Source organism: Trachurus japonicus, chromosome 4 (genome assembly GCF_045865225.1).
Source record: "Trachurus japonicus isolate A0001 chromosome 4, Traja_1.0".
Taxonomy (NCBI): domain Eukaryota; kingdom Metazoa; phylum Chordata; class Actinopteri; order Carangiformes; family Carangidae; genus Trachurus; species Trachurus japonicus.
The window spans coordinates 7,372,212-7,398,410 of record NC_140910.1 but is presented as its reverse complement, the minus strand read 5'-3'; the positions used below and the strand labels follow the sequence as shown (position 1 = coordinate 7,398,410).

At 42.3% G+C, this 26,199-nt stretch overlaps 1 protein-coding gene across 4 annotated transcripts in view; it reads right to left on the bottom strand.

Moving 5' to 3' along the window:
- The window catches only part of lpp (LIM domain containing preferred translocation partner in lipoma), a 138,630-nt gene that overhangs the window by 26,640 nt on the left and 85,791 nt on the right, over positions 1 to 26,199 (bottom strand). For all 4 annotated transcript variants that reach the window (XM_085773646.1, XM_085773644.1, XM_085773645.1 and 1 more), the window contains 2 exons: positions 24,505 to 25,101; positions 7,163 to 7,259 (listed from right to left, as the gene is read on the bottom strand). In XM_085773646.1, coding sequence (XP_085629772.1) covers positions 7,163 to 7,259; positions 24,505 to 25,101 — 694 coding nt within the window. The remainder of the gene's footprint in view (positions 1 to 7,162; positions 7,260 to 24,504; positions 25,102 to 26,199) is intronic.

Sequence of the window (26,199 nt, the reverse complement as noted above, 5' to 3'; positions counted from 1 at the left end):
CTGTCTCAACGAGGCAGGATAGCAAGCGCCGAGCCTGGCGGGAGGAGGGAGGGAAGGGGAGGAGGAGGAGGAGGAGGAGGCGGTGGAAGAGGAGGCGGCGGTGGAGGGGAGCGGGGGGGTTGGTCACCTCACGTGAACCACTGCCAAAAAGCGGGCTTCTGTCGCTGGGAAGAGAAGCCCCACGCTGGCACAACCGCATCAGCTGAGAAACTAGAAAGCAGCGTTGCGAGGTCAGCGGCGGCGCTGGGGCCAGATAATGAGAGGACAAAGTGGCAGAGAGGAGAGCCGTGAACTGTGCTGAAAAACTAGTCCACGTCAAGCGGAGCTGTTGCCCCCACACGGTCACAAATACAATCGAGGACTGACAACATCGCCATGTGACCAATTACAAGCAAAGATGATGACAGAGCAGAAAAAAAAACTACTGAGATCTCATTCATAAAAGAACTGAGTTATGGACAGTTTTCCTTGAAGCTGCTCAAATAGATTTTCATAAGATCTGTCTTTCAAAGCATTTAACATGATTTCCAAGAGGAGAAAAAGGGTCTTAAAAGTCAAATCTGCAGCCTTACACTGACATACATACAGCGTTTCCTGCACAAAAGGCAGCTATGATGGATCATCCGTGGCTATTGTGTTGTATAATCTTGTCATTTGCAGTCGTACATTATAATCCACTGTAGGTGGTATAGTGATGCATGGGCTTTAGATGAGTTGCCATGTCACCAGACTGCCTCATATGATGCCCCCCCTGCCCCTGGGTGGTCGCTGACCTCCTTCCAGCAGCATTATGCTCTTGTGTCTCATAGCGAGGGCTGCGGCATACACACACACATACGCACACATTATATACACACATGGATTACAGCACAGCACAACAAAGACAGGGCCAACACTCAGCCATTGTGATTGGAGGAAATCCTCTGGAAGTGAAAGAGGAAACAGTCTCTTCATAGTAAGGGGCCTGGATGGAGATTAGTGTGGTAATAAAATGAAGGCAGGTTAAAGTAGGTAGATGAAAGACAATATTGAGTCCAACTCCTGTGCTATATTGTTTCTATTTGCATCAAAAGAAAGTCAGTGCAGTGGAAGGAAGTACAGTGCCATGTGGGGATTTATTATCTTTTCCTTTTTTTATTTCATCCAAAGCATCAACTACTTTTACTGCTAGTAGTTTTCTTTCTGTCTTTTTCTAAGCATTTCAGTCTAATTAAAATATTTAATAAAGGTTTTATTGTCATGACCTTTGGTTGTCAGAAATGTGACACTATAAAGGCTTCACAATAAAAGTCACGTTTGGTTTTGTTTTTTTGCCCATTGAATGTTGTTACTGTGAAGGAGCAGCAGGAGGAAATGTTGGATTAGCTTTATCTGCAATGAAAACACATCTGGAGAATAAATCATGATGTACATGAGCCATGTGACTTAAATGCCCATTGACGCCGCTGCCTCACTGTTTGAGAGGGAGAACAGCGGCGGTGACAAAAACATCAGAAGTGTAGCGGAGTCACGAGGAGACATGTAACAAACACGAACATCTTATGTTTCCAACATTGTGTTCTGTTTGAGGTTTTACTGACACTCTCTTAGTCACGTCATCTCTTCCTCTGCAACGGGTCTAACCAGCTGTTTATCTCAACAAACCGCACCGCTGTAGTTACCAGAGACTAATTCACTTGGATTTACTTCTTGCTGAGTTTCTTTTAATTCTGGTAAAAAAAAAGTGCACTCATTTTGGATGGAAACTGCACTAATGAAAAAAACAACAACTTTTTTTTGCTGCATTTTAAATGAAAGCTGCAGTCGTTGTAAACGTGCTATCACATTGTATCTGCATATTTTGAGAAGCTTTTCTGTTGTTTGTACACACGCCCATTGAACATTAAAAATGAGCGAGGAGGTTAACCTTCACACAGTAAATGGAAACAGTTGTCTGTACTGGGGGAGATGGTTGGCCAAAGGCATTTGAAGGCTGTGGAGGTGGAGAGTGGTGGGGAAGCGTGGTTGGGAAGCGGGAGGTGGAGGAGGAGAGGGGGGGGGGCTTTTTAAAGCATCAGAAAGGTTTTACTCTGACACACATCCCACTTGTTATGACATGTAGAGGCACATCTAAAAGCAAACTCCTAAGAGGTTGCTGAGGGCGACCTCAGTAATATGCAAATGAACTCCACCAGAGTATCTTAGACAATGCACAAAGCTGTCTAAACTGGAAGCCTATTAATACATTAAGTTATGATGCTCAGTTGTGTTATAAAGAAACAGAGGCAGCTCCACAACAGTGCACTATGTGAACCTAAACTTTTTCTGACCCAATTACCTTAGCTGATCTGCTCTGACTCCTCTGGCCTGTACTGTTACTGGAGCTACACTGCCATTTGTATCTCTTCCAAGATTCCTCATGAACATTTCATGCAAGGTGTCTCATAAATTATGAGCGCTCCTCCAGCTGACATTATGAGGAAAAATGGCAAAGCCTGCCTTCTCTTCTCTGGCTCTTATCATAAAACAAAGGCTCGCTCAAACCAGGAGGAAAAGGCTTTCCCGACAGCCCAGAGTCCTGTGTTGGAGTACAGTACAGTATGCCCATATGACGCTGTGCTCATTTCCAGTGACTATCTCACTCTCCACTATCTGATTGTAACATTTCAAAAACATTTATGCCTCTGCTCCGAAACCTCTCCGGAAAATCACTGTATAAATATTGATTGGATATTAAAATTTCACTTCTTTTTTTAATTCTATACAGTGGGAAACTGAAAGTCTGGGATCACATGAAGGAATTCTCAACTTGTCACTTTGGTATTAAAGGAGGAATAAAAACAGATTCTCTGCAGCAGAATGAACTACACTGCATAAGTATCATCATCACTAATTGTAAATAATGCAAAGCATCTCATCCTTTCAATTATTCAGCTTTACGTTCTGGTTTTGGTTGACAGAAATGTAGTGATGACAAAATATTGTAAGTTCCTCTGATGCACAAATGCCAAGGCATCTGTACCGCAAGCTGAGGAGCTGTGTCTTATTAGATTTCCACAAACACAGTACACCTACGCACAACCTAAGTGGATTAAATATGACGGATGATGACATTTGGAGAAAAGGCTCTTTCAGATTACTCAAATCTAATCTGGAACTCTAAATCAGGACTAATCAGTTGCTTTTCAAAGAAGCTTCAATCACAGGGGAATTTCTGGCTTGCAAACTGGGTTTCTCACAAGAAAAGCTGTTCTTTTATAGTGCATCATTTTCAGGTTTTTTACAGTTTGAGGAGCATTTGTATGTGAGAATGGCTGCTTTTCATGTGCCTGTTTCTGCACGGAAAGTCTTCAAATACTTGTCTGGTGTAATTGCTGGGCTGCTGTTTTGGTAAAGGGGCATAATGATGTTGTGTAACGCATAAGCTACAGATGGAGCTCAATTGAATCTAATGAAAAGTTTCCTTGTGACATCACAGAGCCAGAGTCTAACGTTAATTCAATTCAATTAACCCCCTCTGGACCAATGAAAACCCGCTTTAGCTGTTCAGATTAGAAGCTCATCAAAGACATTAGTGGCACCAATAAAACTTTGCTATAGGAAGACAATGATCCAGTCCAGTAGCGTGCTAGAGATCGCAGCCCCACTTTGATTAATCTTGTTAATTACTAGCCTTAGGGTTTCAACAACTGCTGGCCCTCTTTCCCCCTGTACCCCGCCAAAACAGAAGAGGCTTGTGTGCCATCAGATCCTTTGTAATTACAAAAGTCTCATGCTCTGGGACTGATTTTCCCACCGAATTGGCTATATAGTAAGAGACATGCCAGGCTAAAGTCAATTTTAACCGCGGCGACTATATGTACATTATTCAGCGGGGGAGGAAGGAGGCTCTGTGGATTTGCAGAGCAGCATGTGCCTGCGCTTGAACTCTCTCCTAATGAGTCCCTGCAGTCACCTCAGTCGTGCTCCTGCTCTCATCCTCTTTCTATCTCTCCGTTAATTCAGCTGTCGCCTAGTTTAACCACAAGATGACCCTCCTCTCCTCTCCTCTCCTCCCCTCCCCTCCCCTCCCCTGCTCCGCTCCACTCCAGTGACAGTCAGCCGCTGTCAGCTGGGCACGCACGCACGCGCTATCCCTAACTTGTTCTGGCTACCTCAGCTCACATATGACCCATTTCTCAACTCGCATGTCCTTGTTTTACCAGCCCTCAGCCAGTCAGCCTTATAGTTGGCAAATTAGTGCCAACTGCATGCATGGTATAGCAGTACACAGAGTTCATGCCAGGTCTGCAGCACATACACATTCACACAAAATTTAGGCCAACAAGGCTTTGAGGGGCCACTCCTCTGTAAAATGACTACACTTTGCTTAAGCCAGCAGATCCATTTGACCTATGTCTAATGTGAACCAATTAAGGTTTTTACATCAGTGCGCACCAACGTGAAGCCGAATATCCCTTAATACCAGTTAAATACACGTCCCTGTAGCTATAATACACCTACACATGCTATCATGGTGTGCTGTGTGATTATGTGCTGATATAAAGCCTGCTCCAGAGTCCCATTGAATGTATTGAGTGAGGTATCTAATGGGCATGGGAACTAATTCCAGGGCAAAGGGGATTAAAGGCTAGAGAACAGAGAGCAGCAGAGGGATGGCACTCGCTGGCAGCAGAGGGTATAGAGGGCGGAAAAATAAGAAATGAAATATAAATGCACAGAATCCTTGTCGTTTGAATCCTATTTTGCGAAATAGTATTAAAATTGATATTTTGTTTAATCCTGGCACTTGTATTTTTTTTATTCTTTTTCAAAAACAGGAACAAAATTAAATATCAAATGCTTCTGAGAAAAAAAAGGCTCAATAACATGAAAAAGAAATACAGCTGGACAGTGAGTTTTATCAAAATCAGGACGTTTCATCTCTCCACAGTCACTGTATCTCTGCCTGTTGTTATAGCCTGAGCAGGAGTTGGGCCTTATCCTCTGATCACAGCCATGCAGCTTTGAGACGCTACCTTGAGGACTTCTTCCCAGACTCGTATAGATATGCTGCCGTGTCAACACCATGGAAATAAGAGGATAAGAGACACCAAGAATACCAGTTTATCCACGTCTGCTTCTCACACACCTGCATTGCACTCAATAGCCTTGAGCCATTTCCAAAAACATTGTTCTTGTGAAATAAAACTAACTTTGTGGGTCACTGGGTAGGCTAATCTAGGAAACCTTATGCCAGTTTTAGTCTATTAACCCACTATCCCACATTGTTTTATTCAGGCTTTGTCACCAGAAATGTGGCAGGTTGGTTTCATAGTACTACAACCTGTAGTTCAGGAGAAATTCAAGAGTAATTGAAGAGCTTGTTTTTTTTTTTTTTTATGTTTTCACAAAATATCACAGCGAACAGCGACAGAGCGAGCGCTCCTCATGAGATCACACTACCTGCGCTAATGCTTTCAGAATGACTTTTGCAGTGCATCAAAAAGGATACTTGTGCGAGTGTGTTGCAAAGCTTTTCCTGGTGTCGGTGTAACATGTGAATCAAAGAGTGAGTCACAGGTTTATTTTAGCCACTTTGCTGCTCTCACCTATGAACGCCGCATTGTGAAGAGACTGTGTTGTTGTGCGAGAGACAATGACAGCTGAGTATGTAGGAGCATTTATAGCGCAAATTATGATATAGTTCAAGCACCGGCACCAGGATTCGTGGAGCACATGAAATGTCAGCATGCACGGGGTAAGAAAAACTAGAACGAGAGGAGGCTGCGGCGGAGAGAAGACGTGAAGAGAAATAGCATGTGCAGCAGGCCATAATAATCAGTATTCAGGTATTCACAGCTCTAACATGTAGTATACAAGAGACAATAATAGATCTAATGGCGATATGAGGAACACAAGTGAAGTTTGGCTCTTCTTAGTCCAATGCACAGAACAGATTTTTTTTTTTTAAACCACACTAGAAAGAAGTGAGTAAAGAGACTAACCTGCCTCGGTTATAAGAGAGTCTCATATTAATGTGGATGAATCTATGTCACCCACACTTGTTAATGGCTCCATTTTGGATAAATATATCATTTTGTCTTTATAGTTATTTTGATATTATTATTTAGTGGTCGGCTCGCCCAGAATTCCTACTTTCGGTTTCCTGGACGCTGCCCGGCGGGTCATGGGAATAACGCCGCCAGATCGCTGTTTATGGTCGGAACTACGACGGTATCTGTATCTGATCGCCTTTGAACCTCCAACTTTCATTCTTGATGAATGAAAACATTCTTGAGAAATGTAGTGTGAAAACACTTGTCCTTTCGAAACTCATCGTAGTCCCTTTAACACTGCTGTCACTTTCGCCTCTTGGGGAATAAAGAAAATGACATTTGACACTGAACTTAAAACCTTTCTTTTAGACTAGTAAGTAAAAGAGCAGTTAATGCTGATGCTGTTGTAGCAATAGCAGATCTTACAAATAGCTACTTGAAATAAATCAATAAATGAGGGTTATCAATGCATTTTGGCTATGTAAATATGAAAACAATGAACATACAGTATCTCTTGTTATCTAACATCCTTTTACACCCTTAGGTCTGTGCTAGCTGTGTCAGCAGAAATGTCAAAATGCTGAAAGTACAGTATCAACACTTGTGGGCTTCAGCTTTTAAAAACTACATTTTGTTTGTTGTTAGTTTTTTTTGCTGAACAGAAATGGAAACATTTTGTCTTCACACTAAAGTCATGGCACCAGTCATCTGCCTGCAGGACCAGTTCTGACCGAGACACAGACTGCTGTAAACCTGTCCTTATAGTGAAATACAAAACTCTTTGTTTTCTACATAACTCAATCCCAGAACATTAACAACTGTGTATCATCAACTTATCTAAAAGAAGGTTGTATTTTGTGCAACTGTGCACTGGAGACCTGGCTAGTGTGGCACAACACCAGGACCCTGAAACCAAAGCAGCTAAAGGTGAGCTGAGTTTACGTTATTGCCATGGCAACACTTGTGATGGATTTGCCTTAATGAGAGAACAGAAACACAGAGCAGCAGCATGTCACCATATTTCAACGCCATATGAAAATAAATGAAACCATCATTAATTTAATCATTTACACCAGTTGTCTGACTGTAACACATGTTCTTACTGTAGCCAATCACATGTGAGTGAGATGAAGCTTCTTCCTTACCGAAATATTCCTCAGATGGAGGGTTGTCCATGTCAAACAGCATCTTCTTGGTGAGACGCTCCAGCTCATCTTCAGGGTGGGCCACGGGAGCGTTGCCCTAAGAGAAGAGAGACATATTTGTCGTTCAAAAAGCCGTCCAAGACAATAAAGAACGTTTCGTGCATTCATTTCCACTGTCTTAATTAAATTCATGTGCGCTGGGTGTGATACAACTACTGCTTCAAACGAAAAGAAAAGTACAAGAACGTATTGCTTCCACAGATTTGGCTTAAATATTCAGAAAACCTGACTTCAATAAATCAGGATGAAGCACTGTCTCAAGGTCAAACAAAACACATTTACTGTAATTAACATGCAGTGGATGGTCTTCAGTCTGCCTTTCTCCTCTGAGATATCTGACCCTGGCTCAGGCCCCAGTGGTGTGCAGCCCAGAAGGTTGTGCATATCCTTCTGTGCAATTCAAGCATGTGGACAAAACTGTGACCCTGACTAATCCTTGTGTTTGGAAAATAATGATAACAGGAAGAAAAGAGGAGGCAAACATAAGAAGAAAGCTACTTTCTAAAGACTTGCACATTTTGGTGATAGGTCAGGAGATAGTTATTTAAGACATGAAAGGCTTCAGGTGTGGGGCATGTCGAGGCCTACTGTGTAGGATATTTCAGAGGGATGACATAACTCTCTGAAGATGTCACTTCCTTCCTTTCCTTGTGAGCCTGCCCTCCCTCTTATCATGCCGTCTCTGACATCTGCCTGCTGTGCGTCTGTATGGGGCTGACGTGTTGTGCCTGACATTTTCTGCCAATCATTCGCAGAGAATACAACCCCCCCACCCCACCCCACCAACTCCCCCGCCCCTCCACCCCCCATCCCCTCCTCCCTGAGCCCCAGCTCACGGCTCAATCCCGTCACAGGTGTGTGTGTCCTTTGCAGACACCCCGGAGGCCTGAACTTGACTCTTTTGGTGTCGTGCGGCCGTGCTTTTTTAAAAAAAAATAAAAAATTTCAGTGACACTCGACGACCTTCCCTCGATCTTGGGGCGGCTGGATCTTTACAGTAGATTTGATTTTCAATATTGCAACATGGGCCAAGATCTGAGCTGACCTTTGAGCTGCTCCTAATTGTGACGTCTGGGAGTTTGGTGAATGTTAGCGGCCTGTCTGGTTTTGTACTGATCTATCTGAGGTTTACTGTGTCACATAAAGGAATCAGATCTGTCAATAGGAGATTGAGTGAAAAATGTTTTTGTATTCAGAATGAGAGTAATTACAGATCCTCTGGTATTATTAATGACTGGGTTTTATCAAGTGGGCTCACTGCATGTGTCAGAGAAGGTTTCTAAAGCAGGTGTCATTTTAACTACACATTAAAGTTGGTAATGCAAATGCGCAGCATATCTGGTGTGAGAACATTCAGTGGTCTGCTGAGTTTATATCCAGAGACTGCGAGAAACGCTGAGCTCTGCTTACTGTCCACAATGTATCAAGGAAAGCCTAAACTTTATGATGCATGACTTCTGCTCGGCCTGGCTCAGGATGCAGCAGGCTGATAATGGAAGCCCAAACAATAGGCCTCATTAACTCTGAGGGATCGACATGTCCAAGGTGCAAATCTTCCTGCCATGCCGGATTCCCTGGATTCCCTGGCACCCCGCGCCTCCACGCAGCCACTCGAGCGTAGACGGCCAGGATCGCATCACGGAGGATTAGGAGGAGATGAAAGGAACATTCCTCTGTGTTTGGCTATTCCTCTATTGCCACCATAAATGATATGACTTCTTTAAAAAATAACCACACAGTGGTCAATGGTGTGTGTGTGCAGAGAGTTGGATTCTAATACAACAACCTGCACAAAGGAAAAGATAATAAGTCTGCGCAATGTTCGTACACCTCAAAGAAACACTCTTGTTGTCAACATTCTGCTCATTATGCCTGTGTTGTTGGTTTGAGACAGTGAAGAGGACGATTTAACACTGTTAATCTTAGCTCCACATCAAAAGCACATTGGAGAGGGAACGAAATGCTGCTATTACCAGAAACAGACTTTTGAGTTTAAGCTTCATTTATACCTTATCCACTCTTTGACACCCCGCAGCAATGCACTGCCAGAGAGTTTAAAGCACCTTGTTAGGGAGTCTTTTGTGACAGCACGGAATAATTTTTCACTTGAATAAGAGAAAGAAATTGCTTCCCTGCATGCTTTATGATTGCTTCGCAGTTCCTGTTCAGCTTTTCAGAGGCAACAATAGAAACCATACAGCAGCTATACGTGCTGCAGACGTGATTTTTCAGTTATGTCTGGCTCAATTCAGTAAATTGCTTGCCTACGCCCTCAGGACACTCAGCCACAGTTTCATTGAAGTTAGTGCTTAAATTCAGCGGTGACTGGGTTAACAGTTGCACCCATTTTCCACCTTTTTCTCCAGTATGTTGAAGCTTGTACTTTCAGGTCATCAGATCTCTGCTCTTTAACGGCGAAAAAAAACAACAAAAAAAACCTATCAGTTGTGATAGCACCGAAGGATCCCAATGGACCGTCAAATACCATCAGCTGGACTAATGGTTGTCAGGGTGTTGTTAAATGCCAGACCGCTTGAAATCAAAAACAAACAGTAACATCTGTAAGTGACCAGTGGTGCATGTTAGCCGACACAGTGACAGCGAGGGGTGAGTGGACTGATCACTAGCCCAGTGCCACATCTATGAATAAAACTGTTTGTGCCACCCACTGTGAGATTGGCATTGTGTCAGAACTGATTAAGTGAGGAGTGGAGGGTGGGGGGGCGGAGGGGGAGGGGGGGGGCACGGTACACACTCTCACCTGATGCCCTGACAGCACCGTGTCCCGCTAAGAACCAAACCTCAGGCTCTGTCTTTCCCACTTCCACCGCCGTGATAGAGAGTGAACAGGAGAGACGCGGCTGTTCTCAGGGCATCTGATCCGCACCTCTGTTAGTGGAGGTGGAACAAAGGAGCGCGAGTGAACAGGAAGCTGGAACTATTTTGCATATCATCACCTACTATGTACAGAACAAAGGGAACTCGCAGCTCAGCAGGAGAAATCACAGAGATGCGCGACACAGGTCAGCCAGCAGGAGAAGGATAATGTGTCTGGATCTAGAGAGACATAAACACTGAGAGCTGAAAATTGACTGTACACACGACCGGTGTGCAAAAAGCATGTACAGTATAATGTAAAAATTACACAAACGAGTCAAACGACACAAGTGTAATGAGCAAAAAGAATCAGTTTGAGTTTATTTTTCCTCAGTAATGTGCCACCTACATCAGTCTTCACCTGTGGGCGTCAACTTGTTTGTTTCCAACTGAGGATGTTGGTGCTGTGGTGTGATTTGTGTAATATCAGTGTGTAAAGTAGGTTTTATATCATGTACGTTTCACACAGGCCAGACAGGAGTTAACCAGTTAACCAGCTCCGCCATTAGCTCATCATTTTTCGCTTTCTATTTTCTAGTTGTAATCTCTGCTGTTAAAAAAACAACTACATTTTTCAGTCTTTTTGAATAAACAATGACAGATTCAAAAAAGAAAAAAAAGCCAAACTTATATGAATGTAGACTGTTCAGTTGCCGGTGAAGCTAAAACGTGGATGGGGTTTTGAAAGAAATTTTCTTATTTTTGGAAGAGAACTGGGAAGTTCCAGTTTCATACGGGGTCTCTGAAACTATCAGTTAAAATGATGAGTCACAGAGCAGCTTCTGCTTTCTGAATGGAGCACAGACCTTACAACACAATGAAGCCTCCATTGAAAAATGCTGAATGATATAAAGGGACAGATATCTGAAAGGAATAAAAGGGACAGAGCTACTGTAATATTGTTGACAAAGGGGCCGACATTGTGGGCTGTACGTACATAGCTATATGTGCTCCTTAAAAAAAAAGATGCAGCTCATGTCGATTACCTGCAGGGTCAATAGAGTTTAGATTTCCTTGAAAAAAAAAAAACGAGAAGTCAAATTTCAATCTAACTTTTGAAGAATCGTGAACTTTATCCTCATTTTTAGGCCACTTCTCTTTTCAAAGTTCAAAAGCAACGTGCAAACACAATGTGATTGGGAACCACTGCATAAACAACACAAACCACTGAGCTGAAAGTGATAAACCAGGAGGGGGAAAGTAAAAGCACGGTGGGGGGAGCCCTGTGAAAGACAACATGCTAAACAATGCTAATCTGTTCCTCTAAACCTGCAGTCATCTATCTATCACTCAGCTTCTCTTTGACTTCGTCTAAATGCCAAACTGCACCTTACCCCAAAAGCAATTGTCTGGTTTTTTACGATAGCTTACCATTTCCTGCACGCTCAGCGCAAACTGAAGAAAGACATAAGCACGCATAGACATATTTATCCACAGATTAACCATGATGGACTTTACAATACAAAATGCTCTTTAGTGTCAATAGAGCTGCAGCTTTAACTCAGGCTTTTAAAAGAGAAGCTTTAGTCAGCTCACAATCTGACATCCTGTTTTTTTTTGTCTTCTCAAATCACAATGGAATAATTTGAAATGGACACAGAGCCCGTGAAAAGGAAATGGCTTATTAAAAATAATGCCAATAATAACCGCAACAAGAGCAAATGGACCATTGCATTAGTTAGGGTACACGAGGGATTGGAATTTTTTTATTGGATTGGAAAATCTAAAAAAAAAAAAAAAAAAAGCATTTGTTGCCACAACACTAAACGAGTGATTATAGCAGCTTAGGCGACTCCGTTTTAGTAAAACAATGAGAGGATTGCTGGATCAGTCACACTATCCTTTCACTGCGTGAGCGTGTGTTTGCGCCTGTGTGCACGTGTGTGTGTGGGTGCGTGTGTGCCAGTGGGTGTTTGGAGGAGAGGGGGCTTCAGTATGTCGTGTGTCTAGAATCAACCATATGGGTTAAACACTTTGAAAAGTGTGTATTAAGAGCCATCGACTTAAAGTGGATGACATCATTTGATTCCAGAGTGCAGAGACCTAATTTCTCAAGTGGCTTTGAAAGAGACTGTTTGTGTGATGGTGACACAGCAGAGCCCTTCAATAGAAACCACTGAGAGCGCCTGATTACTGTGATTCATTCATAAGACTGACCAGACAAAATTAAGAGCTACATTCATGCTAACACAAAGGACGCCTCTGTTTCGATGATACAGGTGAAGTTAAGATGCCACTGTGAAGCGGCTTCAGGAAGCGGCGTGTGCTCGTCAAACCAAAGTGGTTCGTCTGAACAAAAATAATATTTGTGGAGAAAAAAGTTGCTTTGTCATTTTTCTGGCTGCTGCATGTTTAATTTAAGACTGCGTTAAGTCTGTGAGAGGGATCACATGTTTGTGGTTTTATGTAATCCAGTTGATGAATTTTCTGCTCGCGATGTTAAACAGGTTATGAGTAATCTGTAATGCATTAGACTTTGAGAAGAACCATCACAAGCACTGCAAATTAAGCTCAAGGCCACCTTCTGAGGAGGCACAGATAAAGTATACATTCTCTCCAAACAAAATAGGTCATGCTGTTTCAGCTCCAATTAAATGCTGGGGAAAAAAATAACAGTCAACTGTAGAGCAGCTGTGTACAGAGCAGCCGACGATAATTAAAAATTAACCAATTCCATAATTGACATTTTCCACAGCCACTCAAATCTCTTGCAGTAAACTGAATTCATATAAAGGGATGAATTTCAGTCGAGCGTTCACAGACATGTAATGTATGTAGAGGGGCCTTTCAATGTTTGTAAGATTGTGCGTGTGTAAAAACTAGGTCATCTGTTCGGAACTGACACATCCCCCTGCAAACAGATATTTGAAAAATCTGAGAGTGTAGAGAGGGGTGCCACAAGCGATCTGAAAAAAAAAAACATAAAAAAAAAAATATAAAAAAAAACGCAAAACAACAATAACAAATGACTGCACAAATTGTTGGGACAGAGATAAAACTTATTTGGCGTCTCCTTGTATACCATTACAGTCCTGGGAGTGAAGCAAACACTATAATACACAGGATGCAGGTTTCCCTGGTTTGGGTGAGAGCTCAAAGTATTTTGCTGCTCTGTCCTCATGTGGTAGCTCACATCCACATTTAAACACATGTGGTGGACATAATGAAGCGCCATACAGGTTATGTCTTCAAATCGATGTATTGGCAACACAAGCTTCCCTTTTTTAATTGTGGATCTCCTGTGTAATTTCACCTCCTAAGTGACCCGTCGCATATCCCTCCCCTTTCCACCCAAACGCCTCCATGGTTTATGTGAATGACAGCCTGAAGGATCTTTGCTGACCAAACACCACCGCTAAATTGCTGGAGCCGAGAATACGCCGAAGCCTGGTGCACTCGGGGTCTGCCTCCCTGATGAGAGAAAATGTTTAGAAAGTGCACACGTTTCATGGACTCTGAGCCAGGGGCGGATGAGAGTTCTCGTGTGGACAGAAGGGGATGTCGAGAGGGCAGAGAGGAATCCGGCTTCAGAACCACTCCACAAACAGAGAAAACTTGTTTATGCGCTGAGAGGTGTTGACACTGACAGGAGACCATGTCCTAGAGGAGCCAGCAGGGGCCACTGTTTATGCAGGTGGTTTTGGCTGCCTGCTGTCTGGTTTAACCAAGACAACTCTGTTCCTTCCTGTAAATTGTACTTAGTGGGCAAAAGGCTTGGATCAATACACTAACACTGTGTCACTCAGCTGATCTGCGCTTTTTTCCCATTAACCAAAGTAAATGAATGACGTTTACATAACTCATGCGCTTTTTTTTTTGCATATTCACAAAAATCCTTCTAAATCAACACATGTGACACTGCTGTTGAAAATACAGGGCATTATATAAATGAATTTACTGTTTTCCTGTGACGCGGAGGTGAGTGCAGGGGGGATCATCCAGCTGCCTGCGCTGCATCATAAACATACAACATTTATAATGAGTGGAATAATCTCGGTGCTGCAGGACACATCTGCATCTCCTCGCTGCAGGCCGTCGAGGAGAGGCAGAGAGCAAGAAAATAAACAAACAGCTCAGACGTTTTAGATTGCCGGGGCTCGCTGAACTGTAATGACAGGTATCGATCGGGCCAGTTATTTACCAGCCGCGCTGCTCGTCTCGGAGGGGGCCAGCTGAGAGCAGGGTGGCAGGGCCTATTATTTATAAGCAGTTATGTGACAAACACTTGTGATCTACTGAGGGTTACCACTGACCGAACGAGCCGGCCAATCAGCGGCTAACAGAAAAGAATGTGGATGACAGGAAAAGTCTTTAAGTGAGACCAAAAACTGAACATTAATCAAAGTCCTGACCTGCTCTTTATTTCATGTTAAATCAATTCACTTTGTAGAGAATCGGCGGCTTAGTGCTATACATAGAAATTCAGCTGTAGTGCTTTCTGGCAGTGCTCAGTTTTATTCTAGAAAATGGATGAATAGGGAGGAATAAGAAATAAGACTGAGGTATGTTTTATGAATTCTTTGTAAAAATCTTTCTGCCATTTACCAAAAAGAAAATGTCTGTTGAAGTAGGAGTGCATTGCAGCTGTGTGTTTAAAAGAGAACACAGTGAAGGTCAAAATCTGTGAATGAGTGAATGGATCATAGTAGAAGTTATGATTCACAGAGATATTCTTATTTATCTCTCCTTCACTTTTTTGTTCCAGTTTTCAGATAAAAAATGAGACATAAATTATGTTTGGCTAGTAAAAACACACACTTCATAAATAAGATGCATCATGAAATACCAAAACTAAAAGTCAGATAATGGCTCTTTTTCATTGCGAGCCACATATCACCAAGACAGCATACACAAGGGACCCTGTGATGTTGTCACAAACGTAGATTATGTTTCTTGAGTTGACTGGTCTGAAACCACTGACAGAAACACGTCTTGTGCAAAACAGAGACCCACTCATCAAAACCAAGCAGCAACCTCCTGGGTAGGAGGAGGAGGGCGGAGTCAGACACCGCCAAGATGGCGTCAGTGGAGCTACTCATTCTGAGCTCTTCACATATCTATGGATGATGCCACATCCATTTTTATTTACAAGCCACGATCAAACATTGCTCCTTAGCACCACTAGTGGTCACAGACTCCACAGTGGACCTTTAAAGAGGAACTCTGCAGGATTTAACTTAACTTAACTATGCTGCATTTTAACCTCAATTAACAGCTTTTCGTCTCATATCTTTGCTATGACAGATAAGACTACACATCGTAACATCCTATACAGTATGATATATAACGTTATGTATCGCTCTATTGATTGCTTTCTCACCAGCTTTGTTGTAAACAAATGCACATAGCCAGGAGGAGGGTTAGCAAAACAGTGGCAAAGCGACCAGACTTGCATAGTTCTCCTTTAATATTTAAACCACGTCTTTCATATATCTCACAGTAAACCTTGTTAGTTCTGTAGCGCATTGTATGAGTTTGTCATTAATGCTAATGTATAATTAAAATCTTAATTAATTTGTAATGTTTTAATTAATCTGGCAGTCCACAAAATAGTTCAATAAAAAATTTTTTTAAAATAAAGACAAACAAATATTAAACAATTATTTCCCTTTTATAGAAGCCGGTCACAAAAGATTCATGGCTCAGACCGTCAATTACTTTAACCTGAAATCACCAGTATTTATCAGTACTACAAATGTCCCTGTTACCCTTAATGGGCCTAATTCCTTTTTGTTGTTGCTTGGGGCTATATTTGCTTTAGAGATTTGTTACAGCTCAAGCCTGGAAGCAGCTACTGGAAGGAAGCTTTGTGATGTGTCGGCATGAGAAAGTGAAACATAAGGAGCTCCATGTTCCGTCACTGACCCTAAGGATCAGGTCAAGTCGACTGAACTTTGCTCTGTGAAACTTCCAGTAACCAGATCCTGGACCACCAGCAAACATCATGTCATCCAACAACATGGCTGGAGGCACTGCAATAACTAAAATACACCGGCTGTGTGAGCTTGCAATGCAGGAGCAATCCAACAGATCGGTGTCACAGTCTGACCTGCATTAGTGCTGGGATGGCTTGTCATGATACTACGGTGCAGAGGAATGTGTGCTGCATGGTTACAAGCTATAATTCGGTCAGCTGGTATGTGTCAATACATGTAATATTACAAACTGCTGTGAAGAGGGAGGGTGAGAGGATTAAAGCACCTCATGTAGCTCCTTCTGTAGCATGTCTCCTGGACTCTGTTTTGATCTTTTTATTGAATCAGAGTATCCACATCATCTCTTCTCAGATCTTACTGAGCAGAATGAGTTCAGCTGTTTACTATTAAGTACATCTGCTGTGTAAACACATCGCAGAGAGACAGTGTGCGCGCATTAGGTTACAGCCATTTAAAAATGATTTCAGGCTCCTGTGTCTCCCAATGCCTTGCACCTTACAGATTCTGTTACAGACACGCTGCTCCCAACTCACTATTGATATTTTGAAACCTCAAAGTTCACGGCCCAGTTTCAAAAACATCAACAATAACTTATCATGCACATCCTGACCCGACGGCAGTAAAAGACCTATCTGTGATGCTGTGGGTGTAGAAAATGATTCATTCATGTGAGGTCATATTTACTGAGCTGAATGACCCACTACTCACTACTTGGATGTTTATAAAAACAAGACCTATTTTCTTATGACCCCTCTTAATGGTTTTAAAAATGTCGGAGGCTGGAGTTACTACGTATATTTGTCAGGCCTCAAGCAAATCATGATCATTTCCTGTGTCAAAACATCAACTTATATATTTTATTATTATTATTATACAAAATTACTCAATGCAGGCAGTAAAAGTTATGTATCCTGTTAATTTCATTAATACATAATTGAAAGGTTAACACCAGCAAGTTGGATATACTGAGCTAATAAACCGCTATGAATGTGTGTCATTAATGCAGAGTGGCCTTACTCAAGTGGCCTTACACTTTATATTAGAAAATGAAGAGAATGAATTATAATGAGCAGAGGGCAAAGCAGCTGTTATTTGTTTCTTCCTATAATCTTGCTTTCTTGAAAAGTATGAGAGGAAATAAAGAGACTGTTGAAAAGACAGAGTCACTCACTTGAGTAAATGAAGTATTCATACTTAGATGTGAGTGGGTGTGCATCTTTTTAAATCATGACTCATTTAGTTTTTAATTGTGTTGTAAAGACAATGTCACTGTTTGAAAAACTGAGAGCAGTGTGCTATTTCAGGTTCACTGCTTGCACCTTACACACACACACACAGTTTTATTTTAGCGGTGTCATTTGTCTGGAAGCTCTGCTGTACATTAATTTGGCAGAAATGGCTACACGGAAATAGGAATTATGATTTTGTCCTTTAAACAAAGCAACGTTTGAAAAGCAAATAAAAACATACATATGGTGGAACGTGGTGGGAATGAAGACTGACACCGTGGTTTAGCAAAAATAGAAGTGGGTTTAAGGTACTATAGTATAAAGAATCATTCATTTCTTGTCTTGTGTAGCCAGAGGGGGATTCTGCAGATTGTTCACTTGCACAGTTTAGCAAAGATGAGCCCACAAAAAATATGTGGATGGGCATTTCAATGTGATGTTTCAATGGCACTGTGAGATGAATGAAAATAGATCAAGAGGTCAGAGAAATATAGATTATATTACAATATGTCAATCGCTCATCTGAATCAAACTCCTATGTTAGTTTAAAGAGGCTACTTCTAAACTACCAACAACTTAACATTTTTCAGAACAATATAACATTGGGACTATTCCTCTGTCAATATACAGTTTAGAATAACCATCTGTTTGTTGTGTAGAACAAAGTGCAGTTTGTTTCAAGGTGCATCTATAGACAGGGGAAAGATCACAGAGCTGCTGATAACATCTTCATCTTGTTGAAGCCCTGGGCTCTCACTTTGTAGTTACATGTGGTAATCCTGCACCAGAAGAAGAATCCACTCAGGAAATCTATAGCAGGACTGGAAACCCTGCACTCAGCCAGCCAGCCAGCCTGCTTTTTTTGGAGCTGCACATACGTAGTTCTTGAGTTTGGGGCAGCTAGGGTCACTCGCTTTAGGACAAGTCATCATGTATGATGTAAACCTAGCAGGAGTTCACACCTGATTGTCCTTCAAGGCATAAATAGAAGTGCCACCGGCCCACATGCATGAGCGGACCACTCAAAATAATATGTAGATGAGCGTAGTGCCGAGTAAAAAGCATCTGGGGCGATCATCAGCGGGTGAACTTAGGTGAGCAGTCTTGTGGTTTGTTCAGTCAGTGCCTCCGTCTTGTATCCTCTGCTGTCTTTTGCTTTCCTATCACATGCAACTGACATACAGTAATACTGATATCCATTCATATGGAAATAACATGCAGCAGTACATCTGAAAATAATGTACGGTGGCCCAGAGAGCTCAACACATGGTCAGTTGCAAAAACACATGTAAAGACAAACACACTGCGCGTCTCCAGCTGCTTTTTGATTCCCCACAGGCTACAGTACATCGTGTTTATGAATTAGATTTTACAAATTTAGATTTTGGACAATTAATTATTTTATTGTAAAGCACTTAGTAATTCTGTTTTATGAAGCATTTCACACATAACATGCACTTGTTAGCTTAACCTGATTACATAAAAATCAGGAATTTATCTTGAAACACCAGAATAATGTCTTCATGCCTTGTCAAAGATCATTTGTATAAGTAATGCTCACATGGGCAGTGAATTGCTTTTGGCTTTGGTGGATTTTCACAGGTGTTGCTTAGTGCATTCTTTTTTAAATAGGATTTTAGAGATTAATAAGGGTTTATGGCAGGTCACACATATGAAAAGGGGTCTTTTGGACACATCCTGATGGCAGTGCACCATATGCCAGTGTTCTTGTGCAGGTCAAAAGGCGCAGTGGCCAGGACTGGAAGGCAGAGAAAATGTCAGATATTTAAACATGTTTGACAGTTGAAACCATCATTGACCTTCGAGGGGCTTTAACTGGCTGCAGGGATTGAGCAGTTCAAAATAATCCTCCCCTGCCAAACGTCACTCAAGCTCAGCCATAACACAAGTCATCATCCAGCTTAGCTTTCCTCCAATTTCGGGAAAGACGGAGAGACTCGTGGAAATTGGTATGTTAACCGGCAGCCATGAAATCTGTTAATTTTTTGCACTACAATAGAGATCAAACAGTGGTGGATCTGGGTAATTAAGCATCCTAGGAGCCTGTTGATGTTCCTACACCTCCACTTTTGGTGTGAGTAAGAACACGTTAGGGGACTGGGTGCTGGATGCTGGGTGGCAGAGGGTGATACAGGGCGGGGTGGGGGCAGAGCAGGCCAGCTAGAACAAGCCCAGATCATAGAATTTATCCAACGACTTCATCTTGTACTTCCAGTGTAATGACACTGACCTTCTATGAATACACTCAATTATGTGAAATGATCTCTTTAATGAAGTCCTCAATCAAAATCACAGACCCCCTACTGAGGAAGTCTCGGGTATTACATAAAACCACCATTAAGTCTCAGCGACTGAAGATAATTTTTTGATAATTATGACAAATATCTAAATGGTTCTTTTAATTGACTATGTTTTGGTTTATTTACACAACAGATTAAAAGAGGCACAACCCTTTTTCTTTTAAGCAGATTTTAAGACCATTTGTAGAAGGTTATGAACGTGTCACGGCATCGGGTCAGGCAGAGTGATGATCATAAAGGCAAAGTTGACAGATTTTGCTTTAATTCTAATCTGGCTTTTATAATGCCTCTGGTTGGCATTAAAGACACAAATAAACAAACAAAAAAAAGACGGATTAGCGCTAAGGTTTGGATACAAATATTTTAGTGGATGGTCGGGTCAAACATGATGTGATTTACACCATGTTCTTTAGATGAATGTGACCAAATGAGGCATCGAGTTTCCTGATGTGTTTCTCAGAGCATTCAAATACAGCACTGGGGGAAGGGCAGAGAGCCCATTATCCAACATTGTATTAGTGTTGTCACGATACCAACATTTTGGTACCGGTATCGGTACCAACATGTTTTTCGATACTTTTCGATACTTTTCGGTACTTTTCCAAATAAAAAGAGAACACAAAAAATGTCATTATTGACTTTATTTTAATAGAAAATCTTAGAACTATAACATATGCATCAGTACTGAACTCTTCCTAAATTAAATCATTAGTTGTCTGTTTAAAAATGATTATCAACTGCATTATTTGAGGTCTGAAAACACTGCATCTTTTTTTGTTATTTTGACCAGCTGTAATTTTTGGGAGAAATTGTTCTCAGTAGTTTATAGAATGAAACACAAACGTTCATTTTACACAAACACACACCTATTGTTTCCCATATGCAGCGCCACAGAATCAAGACCAAGCCCCCCCCCCCACCACCTCACCCCCCCATCAACGCAATATCGCTCCGTTAATTCATCTCCGCGTAGCGCTGTTCACTCACTCACTCACAGAGAGAGGGAGAGAGAGAGAGAGACAGAGACAGAGAGCATGCCAGTGGTGATCCGCGGTAAAAACGGACTTATCAACCAGCTGTTTGCATTAATTAACGAGTCTGTGGCGGCCGTCTCTCTCGCGCGCGGCGCGCACGCACACACACACACACACAGACACACATAAACACAGGCACATGGACAGGTGGCGCTGTAACGGTAATAAAAACAGCACCTTGCTTCGTTTGTGGCTGCTCACTCGCTCGCCGCGGCTCAAATTACAATGCGGCGACTTCACGCGGCGACGTCACCGCTGCCGGCGGCGCAAAATGAAAGTACCGGTCCCATCTAAGCGCAGTATGGTACCTTTTTAAATGCGTCAGTACCCCGGTACCACTCTAGTACCGGTATACCGTACAACCCTACATTGTATATACAAATACACATGTATATCTCTATATATATACAGTAGATATACATGCATGAGCTATATCTGTAAAATTAGTGATTTGCTTTTATCTAAAATCAAAGAGACGCTCACAAATCTATTAAACGGCACCTTTTGTTTTTTTAATAATGCATCATACTGGGACCAAAGCGAGCTTTCAAGAAAAATGTAGACTTTTGTTTTGAACAAATATAATTAGACTTATTTTTAAGATACTAGCTGCAACGTTGAAGCTAATTTGTATTTAGTAAAGTACAGTCCTTGATGAGCTATTCCCAGAGGCTGAGAGGCCCAGTTTGTATTTGGAACCAGCATAAAATCCTTGAATTAAAGAAAACTCAAGGGCCTTGCACTTTCCAGAGATTGTCGACGGCTGGATATAGAGATGAGAATAGAAGTCTCTCTGGCATTGACTACTCTGTTCTAAGGGATGACAGTATTTTGTAATTCTTTTCAATCACATACAGTTCTATAAAAAGGTCTAGTGCTGCATCCAACCTTGCGTTGGTTTTAAAGGCTTGGGACTGAGCACGTGATGATCTTCTACTGCTTATTCCAAAATTACATGGAGAGCTTTTTGTAATAATGATGCTACACACAGAACAGATGGTTAGATAGTTCAGTGTAAAACATTTTTTACCATTGTCATTGTGACATTGATTTGTGAAGGCTTCTTAGCTAATTGAGATAATGCTAGCTACAAACAATGTTGACCTTTTTAATGTTTCAGAAAGAGTATCTTGTATAGGGGTCTAAAGTAAGATGATGGCTGCATGCATTATGCTACAAAATGAGGCCTAGGATACATTTCCAGATTTTAAAAAAAAATCTATGTTGTCATGCAGCGTTTCCCTTGTACTCCCGAGCAGATCTACACGATTGTATCATTACAAGACAAAAGAGCAAGAATTAACTACTGAGTCTGACAAACGTAAAGCGTAGTTGGGTGAAACTGGGTGTCAGTGTTAACTGATGGTGCTGGAGCAGCTTCTGCACAGAGCTGGGAAGTAACACAGTGGATGGGCAGGTCATTAACTGTCTTCATTTTTGAGCTCCGTGGCCCTGAAAGTACCACTCTGGAGATACCACCATGTAGCCAGTTGACATACTAATGCTTGCAGCTTACATTTGAAAATAAACAACAAAAAAAAATCAATATTATCCTCAAACTATAAACTTGGGTTCATATAGCACCGTGGGTAGATATACAGTGTACATTTGAATACAATGTGCCTTTTATGAGACAAATGAAATCAGATGGTGTGAACCCCCAGCTGAGAAAAACCTCTCAAAAATTCATAAAGGTTAAAACAACTGTTTATTCTGAGCATTTCAATGAAAGATGGCAAGAAGCTCCCCAATGCATTGCCATCTGATGCTGCACAGATGTATGCATATTGTATACTCACACACACACACACACACACACACACACACACACACACACACACACACACACACACACACACACACACACACTAAAGTGTTTAAGAGTGAATGCCACAATTATGCACATGCTGTCTTGTATGCTTGTACACACAATACTGGTATGACTGAATAGATTAGGGCTCAAGGATATGCAAAACAATAACAAAATAAATAATAAAAAATCATATTGTGATATGATTCATGATTTCAGCTGGAGTGGTCACTTAAACATTTCATTCTCAGACTAGTATGTCCCTTTGTACGAGGAGTTATGATTTGGGTGGTCCTCTTAATGCTTCATTTATGGTTTGTTGTTGATACATTTGACCTTTATCAGGACAAAAAACTGCAGCTCTTGCAATTTGGATATTGCACTTGGCCATATTGTGATTTTGATAATATTTTGTCTCATTTTCCAGCCCTACTTGAGATGAACAACAATCGAGAGGAAATGTCAGAACTTCACAGTACAGGTGTTCGGGCCTTATCCTTCTGTTACCATCTGAGCCCAATAAATGACCTGAGAGGGTTTAAAGAGCTTCAGGTCATGTTCATAATGATAAAACGGAAAGTGATTAAGGGATTTCAGTGATGCTGAATTGGATGCAGGAGTTACTGCTATCACTCGATCTATGTTCCAACCCTCAGCTTTGTTCACAGACTTCAGGTGGTGTCTAAAAGGAGAGAATTTCAGCTACAAATGGTGGAAACTAGTTTTCCTCCCATGGTGTCTGGGTCCACCGTTTGAGATAGGCAGAGGAGTTCATATGTCCCATTGAGGTTTAAATTAGAACAGCTACGCTCCTGACAAAAGCCAGTTGAGGTGGTTGAAGCATCCAATCAGGACTCCTCCCAGACTCCTCTCTGTGGAGGTATTCCAGGGATATCTAACTGGGAGGAAGCTCCAGGGCAAACCTCGAACACACTGGAGGGATTAAACATCCCAGCTGGCCTGGGAACGCCTCTGGATTCTCAAGGAGTTGGGCGAGTTGGACGACTCTTCTAATGGCCCGTATACACTGTGCGATTTTGGGCTGTCGCAGACGAAAGACGACCATCGTAAGAGAATCATGGCGATATCTTTGGTCGTGGCTCTAAATCGGTCGTCATATGTCGCACTGTGAAACAGGTTCAAGGACGACCGTTGTCAGCGTCTTGTGACTAAAGATAACCTGAGATTAAATTCTGAAGGTGTCAGAAAACTGCTACGACCTACGTCTACTAATCAGCTCATGGACGTATCAGTTTAACTATGGTGGCGCAGATGATAGGGATGAGCAACGATTTTCAAGTAAATAGTCATTCAATTAAAAAAAACGAATGGTTTAGGAGAGTATCATCTTGTCTGGAAAAGTGTAAATGTTCCCTTTTACTGTCGGAAAAGGAGAAACACAGAAAGACTCGTACAGCCATCAGAAAAGAGGTGACTTGGTCCTAGTTTAGATGGGCTCTCATGACATGACGGTACCACTGTGATGGGAATCGGTACTGTTACAATGTTCTCCGGTACCGATTGTCATTACAGTCCGTGATTTCATTTTTAAGTAACAGACGGATATACACGACGACTGGTGGTAGGCCTACTGCTCCTCTGGTATAAGGGGGTCGTAGCCTGCAATTCAGTAGAACGGTCATTTTGCAATCTGCACACATCAAACTTGATGTCGTACCAAAGACTATTAGATCCGCATCGCATAGTGTGTCATACAATAGTCTTATAAGACTGCTAAAATCGTATAAAATCGTATAAAATCGTATAAAATAAAATAAAATGTATAGAGGCCATAAGACTGCTGCCTCCGAATCTGACCGTGACAAGCGCCAGAAATCGGAAAAAGGGAATAATACATGTAGATGGAAGTGCAGATGTATAAATGAATGAATGGATTGATTGTTGCCTCATCCACAGATAGTGGATGTGTGCAATGTGTGTAAATATGTGCAGGGAAATGATGATTTTTTGAAAATATTTTTCCTGCGATCAGCTATTATTTTAAATTCAATTACAGTAAATGAGAATAAGCTAACAGCGTATGTTCCATACATGTATACTGTACATGTTCTTACTTTTGGTGGGACAGCTGGTCCAGAGGCGTAGGAGGCCAAGCTCGGTGGAACATCGGTGATGTAGGTCTTCTTGGGACCAGGAGGCTGGTAGGCCAGGACGGGGGCAGGTTCTGCTCTCCTGGCGCTCAGCCCACCGGCATGAGACGCTCCTGGATAGTGCTGTTCTTGATACACACCCTGGGCCATCGGGGAGAAGCCGGGCTGTGGCGGTCCGTAGGCAAAGTCCGGACCTTTGGGCTGGGCTGGCATGTACTGCACCTGTGCGGGGCTGCGGATGGGCTGCTGGCCAAAATGGTGTCCGCCCGGGGCTTGATGCTGGGGGCCGGGCTGGGCCGACCTCACCTGGACGTTGAAGGTGGGCTGGCTCGGGGTGGAGGCTGTGGCGTAGGACGCTGGGACAGGCTGAGGAGCCGTGTGGCTTTGAGGCTTGGCCACCGGGCTGGCAGAGGAAGGTGGGATAGAAGAGACGCCGCCCGGAGCCTGAGGTTTGGGTGTGGACTTCTTAGTGGCCGTCAGAGGGGGCTGCGTTGGAATGACCATGCGCTTGTAACCGGTCACTGGAGCGCTGGGGGTGGAGGCTGCCGAGGATCCAGAGTTCTGAAAAACAGCAGAAGGAGAAGAAGAGCTCCAGTTGAAACACATTGACATCTAAATTTAACAAATAGACTTCAAAAATGAAAGTACATTTTAGACCCAAGATTTGAACTGACAGTCCTAGTCTGCTGATGATAACCAGGCATAATGTTTTCACCATGACCACTGTCTGATCCAGCTGCAGGAATATGATCACAAATTAAAGTGCTGGACAAATGTTGGCCCCGTGATGGCAGTAGGTGAACAATCAGGCCATCATCAAAGTCACCAGGATGTGTTAAACACATGAAGACATGAGGGAATGTATAAGAAGAATTGAAACAGTAACAAGATGAAACAGAAACTTTGATGGAGGACATCCAATAGTTGTATTCAACAGCTATTTACAGATAGCCTGGTTTATGTTCAGAAGATTATCTACCCTTCCTGTCCAGAGTCAATTACAAGGCTACCTCGACAGCAGAGACTGTCCACGACCATCCCGTAATCTATGGCTAATAAAGCAGGAGGGGAAGGGATAAATTGTTTTGCAGAGGACGCCATGATAGCAGATTGGCAATGGCACATGACACTTGTGCTGACTCCAGCTGCTTGGACGTGAAGGACGTTAAATCACAGAGATTTGTGGTGCTGGTGTTCCTGGGAAGAGACGGCAGTAAAAGCAGCAACAGGACGCACTGCTGAGGCTCTGACGTCTGGGAGACTGTGGCAGTTGGGTCTGATGTCCAGCCGCCGCATACAGTATGATGCACAGGCAAAAACTAAACGGAGCTAAATACAGCAGTGGAAAACATCAACGTTTCACTCAGATGTCAGAGGCTTCTGCCCTGAGTGTGTCTCATGTAAGTAATAATTGTTTTTCACCGCCACTACATATCGGTGTCAGACATTCAGCCCGTCTAAAAAGGGTCTATCATTAACCTTGGATGGCCTTATTAGGTTACTGCCTGAAGCCAAAAATCAGAGTCAATTACTAAATTTGCAGCACTAGGGGAACAAAAATGAACACTTGTAGTCTTTAGACCCTTTGCAGCTTGGTTTGATGAGATGTCTTCTAAATTGGGGCAGAGCAACAATTCCAATCGATTTCCCCTAAAAGTT